Raw genomic sequence first — 8,069 nt, 5'->3', positions numbered from 1 at the left:
TCCTGCACTCTTCATTGAACCACGGTTGATCCCCTGGCTTGAAGGTAATGGTAGAGTGGGGGATATGCCGTGCTGTTCGATTGTGTTTGAGTACAATTCTGCTGCCGCTGATGGCCCACAGTGCCTCATGGATGCCCAGTCTTGAGTTGCTAGATCTGTTCGAAATCTATCCCATTTAGCACCATTGTAGTGCCACACCACACGATGGAGGGTATCTTCAATGTGAAGCCGGGACTTCGTCTCCGCAAGGACTGTGCGGTGGTCACTCCTTCCGATACTTTGGACAGATGCAACTGCGGGAAGCAGGTTGGTGAGGATGAGATTGCATATGCTTTTCCCTCACCACCTGCCGCAGACCCAGTCTAGCACCTACGTCCTTTAGGACTTGGCCAGCTCGGACAGTAGTGGTGCTATGGAGCCACTCTTGGTGATGGACATTCAAGTCCCCCACCCAGAGTACATTCTGTGCCCTTGCTACCCTCAGTTCTTCCTCCAAGTCACATTCAACATCAGCTGAGGGAGGGCAGTATGTGGTAATCAGCCCGTGTTTGACCTGATGCCATGAGACTTCATGGGGTCCGGAGTCGATGTTAAGGACTCCCAGGTCAACTCCCTTTGGGCTGTTTACCGCTGTGCCGCCACCTCTGCTGGGTATGTTCTGTCCCATGATGGTGGTGTCTGGGATATTATCTGTAAGATATGATTCCGTGAAGGTGACTATGTCAGGCTGTTGCTTGATTAGCCTGACACAGTTCTCCCAATTTTGTCACTAGCCCCCAGTTGTTAACAGGGCTGACAGGGCTGAGATTGCCGTTATCGTTTATGGTGCCAAGGTCGATGCCAGTTGGTCCGTCCAGTTTCATTGCATATTTGAGTCAACCACATTACTGTGGATCTGGAGTCACAGCAGATTTCCTTAGTGAAGGAGATGGTTTTTGCAACAATGATCATCATCAGATTTTTAATGAATTCAAATCCCACCATCTGCCGTGGCAGGATTTGAACCCGGGTCCCCAGAGCATTACCCTGGGTCTCTGGATAATTAGTCCAGCAACAATGCCATTGCACCATTGCCATTATGGCAGGACTTTCCTCCACTTCAGTCATATTTAATGGAACTCTTTCTATAAAACTCTACAGATCTCTCCACCTTTCAAAGCCTCCTCAGAAACCAATTTTTCAACCAAGCAGACAGTTACCCATCCTAATCTTTCCCTCCCAGGCTCAGCGCTGCTTTCTTAACACTTAATTAAGAGGCATTTTAAGAAGTTTCTTTATATCATAGGTGCTATCTAAATTCAGATTATTGGTCTCGCATATAGTACGACAGCTTGGTTAAAACTTGACAGATGTGAATACCCATGTTTAATTCTGAGTAATTCAACAAGAAAAATTATACAGTAATAAAGTTAATGTTGGCGTTGGGCATCATGGCGGGTGTGAGCGGACAATATGGCAGATAGGCCATATATTGGTTTAACGCCGTGAACACCGAAATCATCCCCCAACACTGGATCATCCAGGCATGTCGGCCTGATTGTACACCGAAGTGTTTTCACAACAGCATTATAAGGCATGCACCTGGCAAGCTGCATTTCGAGGGGAACTCAGAGGTGAGTGCAAAGTAACGTAGTGCAGGGATCACGAGGGTCGTCTTTTGGACCTCAAGGCTGAGGCGCCGCTCATTCAGGCAAGGGCACATGCAAGTCACTTTTGCCCACTTGACTAACAGTGCAGTGCCGGGGCAGGGCTGCATTCTGGTTGGGGCGAGTTGGGAGGGGCAAGGGCTGCACTGCGGCTGGGGTGAGTTGGAGGGTCAAGGGCTGCACTATGGTCGGGGTGAGTTGTGGGGGAGCAAGGGCTGCACTGCAGTTGGGGCGAGTTGGGGGATGAGGACTGCACTGCGGTTGGGGCGAGATGGGGGGTCAAGGGCTGCCCTGCGGGTAAAGGTAGTGCACAAGCACTTGCAGGGTGGAGGGGGAGGGAAGTGGCCATGCATTAGTGAAACCTTGTATAAAGTGACCATTCCTCTGCAGCTGAGACAGTTCAGATGCAGCCACATTGACATGCATGGAGTCGGGCCTCACGCTTATCTGCTCACTCAAGCAACGCAGAGGCCTGAAAGTGCCACCAGAGCTTTTCACCCCTTGGGCACTGACTGCAAACTAATGAGCGTTTTAGTGGACTGCAGAACCAAATCCTGGGTCAAAATCCTGAAACTCCCTTCCGACCAGCACTGTAGGTGTACCTACACCACATGGATTGCAGCGGTTCAAGAAGGCAGCTCACCACCACCTTCTCAAGAGCAATTAGGGATGAGCAATAAATGCTGGCCCAGCCAGCGATGCCCACATCACGTGAATGAATTTTTAAAAATTGGACGACTGGGCATGTTGTACAATCTCCTTGCGAAAGCTGGCCATGGAGCCGTCACTGGTGGAGGTGCTTACAGCTCCTTTCAATGTCATCATTAAGGTTTGGACCAGTCTCCCCCATGGTTCAAGTTAACAGTGCAGACTTGTGCAGTGTGGGTTAGGAAAATGCCTGCGCCTGAGCTGAGAGCACAGCCTGCAGTCCAGTGGCTGAAGCTGCTGCCAATTGGTCAGGTGTAGTAGGGTGGAGTTGAGTGGGGTTTCGGGCAGCCATACAGCGCACCACACACTGGCCAGCACTCTCCAGGATGTGTTAAGGGGCCTTCAGGCTTAACCAAGAGAGGTTTTTAGTGAACTCAAGCTAACCCATGCATCTCTCTCTTTCATCCTGCAGGAGGAGCACATCAGGAGCATGGAGCGTGGTGACCTAACTGTATGCCTCATGGCGTACAGAGAGCGGAGACGAAGGAGAAGAGAACGATGGAGGCACCTGGCTCACTTGGGGATTCCTGCACTACCTGTGTCTCAGAACTGTTTCTGATGGAGAGTATATGTTTCAAAACATTAACCTGCCTTTGTCTTTACAAATCCTGATTGAGCTGCTGGTGTTTCCAGCAGATTCAGATATTTTTCTTTTTTGTTAGATCAGCGATATACTGGAATGCCAAAATGAACAGCAAATACTGCAGTGCATTAAAGAATGAAGGCAATAGACACTGGAGTATTTCCCAGTAAAAACAAAGAATTTGCATGTATTTCATGGTCAGCAAGGACATTACATTTTAGTATTTGATATCTTGGTGTCAGCCAATCTTAATAAACTAAGACAAATAAGAATGGAATGAAAAATCTAAGTTCAAATTTAAATGTAACTTCCTTTGTTGTGTACAACATTTATGCCATCCTCTTTATATGCCCTTGGATAGCAAGAACGTTGCACGTTATGGTAAATTGTGAGTTGCTATCATTTTCAAATGTGAGCGTTGGTGTAATGTTGTTTCCAGAGCTATATCTTTATGACATTAAAAATGTTGATAAAACTGGTAAGAAAAATAACAGTTTATCGCTACAGGAACACAAAGTGTCACTTCAGTCTAAACCTGATAAACCACATCCTCCACGAACACTACAAGAGCTGCTCGTGGACTAAACATCTGCATTTGAACACAATGTTCAGAATGCTTCAGGTGGCATTCTCTGTTTTAGTAATCAGTGTCTTAGCTGACCAGGGCTGTAAGTATATGAAAAATTGGGTTTGAAACTTCACGAAAATGAATGTTCTTTGTGATAGTTATGTTTTTTCCCCTCCTATAGATGATTGCATGGAAATCATCGGTGGTCGCGATGTTAAACCTCATTCAAGACCTTATATGGTGTCCATCCAGGCTAACAACGAACATGTATGTGGAGGAACTTTGATCCAAGCAAAATGGGTAATGACTGCAGCAAACTGTCAACAGTAAGATATTTTGTTCATTTTATTCTCAATTGATGTATTGTTTTGGACAAATTAGAGGGAACAATACACATTTTCAGACTGTAAATTAGTGGTTTAATTCCAGTGTGCTATCAAACTGGGTTTACAAATTTAATAGCCAAGACTATGGTTTACTTTAATGGTTAATGGAACTTTACTGGTTAATGGATAGAAAGCAGAGAGTAGGCACAAATGGGGCTTTTCCAAGTTGGCAGGCAGTGAATAGTGGAGTGCCGCAAGGATCAGTGATGGGGCCTCAGCTATTTACAATCTATATTAATGACTTGGATAAAGAGACATAGAGTAATGTATCAAACTTTGCTGATGATACCAAGCAAGTTGGGAAGGTAAGTTGTTGGGAGGACACAAAGAGGCTGAAAAGAGATATAGAAAAGTTAAGTTAGGAGGCGGAAGATGCAGTATGATGTAGGGAAGTGTGAAGTTATTAATTTTGCTCGTAAGAATAGAAAAGCAGAACATTTTTTAAAGGTGTGAAACGTGTAAGTGTTGACACCCAAAGATACTTGGGTGTGCATGCACAAGAAACACAGAAAGTTATCATGCAGATGCAGCAAGCTATTTGGAAAGCAAATGGCATGTTGGCCTTTATTACAAAGGGATTGGAGTATGAGAATAAAGAAGTCTTGCTAGAATTGTGCAGGATTTTGATGAGACTGCATCTGGAGTACTGTGTGCAGGTTTGGTCTCCACATTTAAGAAAGGATATATTTGCATTGGAGATGGTACAGCGAAGGTTCACAAATTTGGTCCCTGGGATGAGGGGGCTGTCCTATGAGAGGCTGAGTAAATTGTGCTTATATTCTCTGGAGTTTTGAAGAATGAGAGGCGATCTCATTGCAACTTACAAAATTCTGAAGGGGCTTGATAGGGTGGATGCTGAGAGATTGTCTGAGATGAGGTGAAATTACTTCACACAAATAGTAGTGGATCTTTGGAATTCTCTACCCAGAGTGTTGTGGATGTGCCATCGTTGAATACACTTAAGGCTGGGATAGACAGATTTTTGGTCTCTCAGGGAATTCAGGGATGTGGGGAGCGGGTGAGAAAATGGAGTTGAAGCCCAAGATCAGCCTTGATTGTATTGAATGATGGAGCGGGCTCAATGGGCCGTGTTGTCCACTCCTGCTCCTATTTCTTGTGTTCTTGTGTTTGCACATCTAAACGTGCTTGATTTGAGCTCCCAATTGGATCTGACAATCCAAATTGCTCCCAGGAATGTGAACAAGGTGCAGCCAGCTGAAAATACATACCAGAGTCTCCAACATGAAATCAGTTGACACAGTGAAACTGCAACTTCTGACAACATGGGTTTAATTATTTTTTATAAAAGTAAAAGATAGTGGATGCTGGAAATCTGAAGTAAAAACAGGAAATGTTGGAAATCCTAGACAGACCTGGCAGCATCTGTATAGAGAGAAACAGAGTTAATGTCCCAGGTCGTTGACCTTTCATCAGTTTTTTATTTTGTTTTATGTCAGGTGACCTTTAACTAGGATTTTTAGTTTTATCTGTTCACCTCATCTGTAAGGTGAGAGTGACTGCTCTTAACATCAAGGCAGCATTTGACCGAGTGTGGCATCAAGGAGCCCTAGCAAAACTGGAGTCAATGGGAATCAGGGGCAAACTCTCCGCTGGTTGGAATCATACCTCGCACAAAGGAAGATGGGTGTGGTTGTTGGAGGTCAATCATCTCAGTTCCAGGACATCACTGCAGGAGTTCCTCAGGTCAGTGTCCTAGGACCAACCACCTTCAGCTGCTTCATTAATGACCTTTCTTCCATCATGAGGTCAGAAGTGGGGATGTTCGCTGATGATTGCACAATGTTCAGCACCATTCGCGACTCCTCAGACACTGAAGCAGCCCATGTCTACATGCAGCAAGACCTGGACAATATCCAGGCTTTGACTGACAGGTGACAAGTAACATTTGTGCCACACACACAGTGACCATCTCTAACAAGAGAGAATCTAACCATTGCCCCATGACTTGCAATGGCATTACCTTTGCTGAATCTCCCACTATAAATGAACAGGACTAGCCATATACTGTGGCTACAAGAGCAGGTCAGAGGCTAGGAATCCTGCGGTGAGTAACTCATCTTCTGACTCCCCAAAGTCTGTCCTCTATCTACAAGGCACAAATCAGGAGTGTGATAGAACATCCTCCATTTGCCTGGATGTGTGCAGCTTCAACAACACTCAAGAAGCTTGACACCATCCAGGACAAAGCAGCCCGCTTGATTGGCACCACACCCACAAACATTCACTCCCTCCACCACCACCGAACAGTGGCATCAGTGTGTACCATCTACAAGATGCACTACAGGAACTCACCAAGGCTACTTAGGCAGCACCTTCCAAACCCATGACTGCTTCCCTCTAGATGGACAAGGGCAGCAGATAGATGGGAACACCACCACCTGGAAGTTGCCCTAGAAGCCACTCACCATCCTGACTTGGAAATATATTGCCGTTCTTTCACTGTCTCTTCGGTCAAACTCCTGGAACTCCCTCCCTTACAGCACCGTGGGTGTACCTACACCACATAGACTGCAATGGATCAAGAAGGCAGCTCACCATCACCTTCTCAAGGGCAATTAGGGATGGGCAATGATTGTTGGTCCAGCCAGCGATACTCACATCTCATGAAAGAATTTTTTAAAAATCAAGATTTACCAGGTCCTGGGCATAAGAGGACTTCACTGCTATTGCAACTGTAACTTTGGCATATATAATAATTGCATTTCTGTATATACTATAATTCCATGCTGTTTCTAATAATATCTCGCTATCTATTATGGTACAAGGAAGTGATTTGAAAAAAAAGGCAAGAAGGCATGGGATAGTTGCTGGCAAATTAAACTACCAAGAAGTTACAGAGCATATTTGCTCCACTTATTAGCATTTTAATTTTACTTACAGACAATTTTAAGGTACTAGCATTTTACCTCTCATTACCACTTAACATTGGAGAATGTTTCCAGTTGGTCACTGTAAAGCTAGTCTTCATAATGGGAAGTGTGCAGCTGTGCTCTGCTCCCAGGCACTTTAAAATAGGTTGGTGATTTAAGTGAAATCAGCAGCGGGTGGAGAAACTAACTGGGCAATCACTTTGGAAGGTCAAAATCATGGGATTTGACATGGGAAGTCATACTGCAACAAATTGCATGCCCTAATAATGGCGGTAAATTGTGTCATTTAGACTAATAAATTGGCAGAGGGCTCAGGCAGAAATAATAAGTGAAAAAAAAGTATGAAAAAGAGATGAGAGTAAAGTCCAGCTCAGAAGTAGTGTTAAAGATCGTATAGGTAGTTCATGCTCATGTCAGTTAAGATCAACAGTGAGATCCTGGCAAATATGGACCATTTTCCCTATCTTGCAAGCCTCTTCAAAGGCAGACATAGACGATGAAATTAATCGCCAATGTGCCAGCTCGGTTTTTGGGTGACTGAAGAACGGAGTATTTGAGGAATAAGGATCTCAAATGCGAGATGAAGGTCATCGTTTACTGGCCAGCAGTGATCCACATGCACCTATATAGTTCGGAGACTTGGACAACCTGCAGCAGGCACCTCAAAGCACTGGAGAAGCACCACCAGCAGTGCCTTCACAAGATCTTCCAAATCCTGTGGTAAGAAAGATGGTCCAACAGCAGTGTCCTCTCCCAACTCAACATGTCCAGCATCAAAACCAGTTCTGCTGGGCAGAACACATCATCCCTGTGCCTTACACCAGGCTCCCAAAACTCGGAACTCGGTAGTGGCAGGAGACTCCCAGGTGGACAGTGAAAACGCTTTAGGGATTTTCTTGAAACATCACTGAAGAGGCGAAATATCCACGCCAATGAGAGTCCCTGGCTTGTGACTGGAGAAGGTTTATTTGGAAAGGCACTGAAAACATCCAGAGACTTCGTCAGGAGCATGCAGAGGCAAAGTCGAGGCATCAGAGAGAGCAAACCTCCAAACGCCTCATCTCCCTACCCTTCAAGCACCATCTGTCCGGCATGCGACAGAGTCTGCAGATCGCACATTGGACTTATCAGCCATCTCAGAACCCATCGAAGCAGAGTGGAAGCAAGTTACCCTCAATCCCAAGACTGCCTAAGAAGAAGTTCAAGGTCAAAAAACAATATAGGAAATAACAATAAAATTACTAATAAAATACAACAGGGGTGATGAAAAACAAGACATGTGATCAG

The 8,069-nt window shown here is 45.1% G+C and overlaps 1 protein-coding gene across 1 annotated transcript in view; it reads left to right on the top strand.

The window, feature by feature from the left end:
* Positions 1 to 3,485: 3,485 nt before the first annotated feature.
* LOC144675316 (transmembrane protease serine 9-like) overlaps positions 3,486 to 8,069 on the top strand; it is a 44,103-nt gene continuing 39,519 nt past the window's right edge. Inside the window, exons 1-2 of the mRNA XM_078536353.1 lie at positions 3,486 to 3,605; positions 3,687 to 3,831. Coding sequence (XP_078392479.1) covers positions 3,542 to 3,605; positions 3,687 to 3,831 — 209 coding nt within the window. The 5' untranslated portion in view covers positions 3,486 to 3,541. The remainder of the gene's footprint in view (positions 3,606 to 3,686; positions 3,832 to 8,069) is intronic.

The sequence above is a fragment of the Cetorhinus maximus genome, chromosome 1 (assembly GCF_964194155.1).
Source record: "Cetorhinus maximus chromosome 1, sCetMax3.hap1.1, whole genome shotgun sequence".
Classification (NCBI taxonomy): Eukaryota; Metazoa; Chordata; class Chondrichthyes; order Lamniformes; family Cetorhinidae; genus Cetorhinus; species Cetorhinus maximus.
This window is presented reverse-complemented; position numbering and strand designations above follow the sequence as displayed.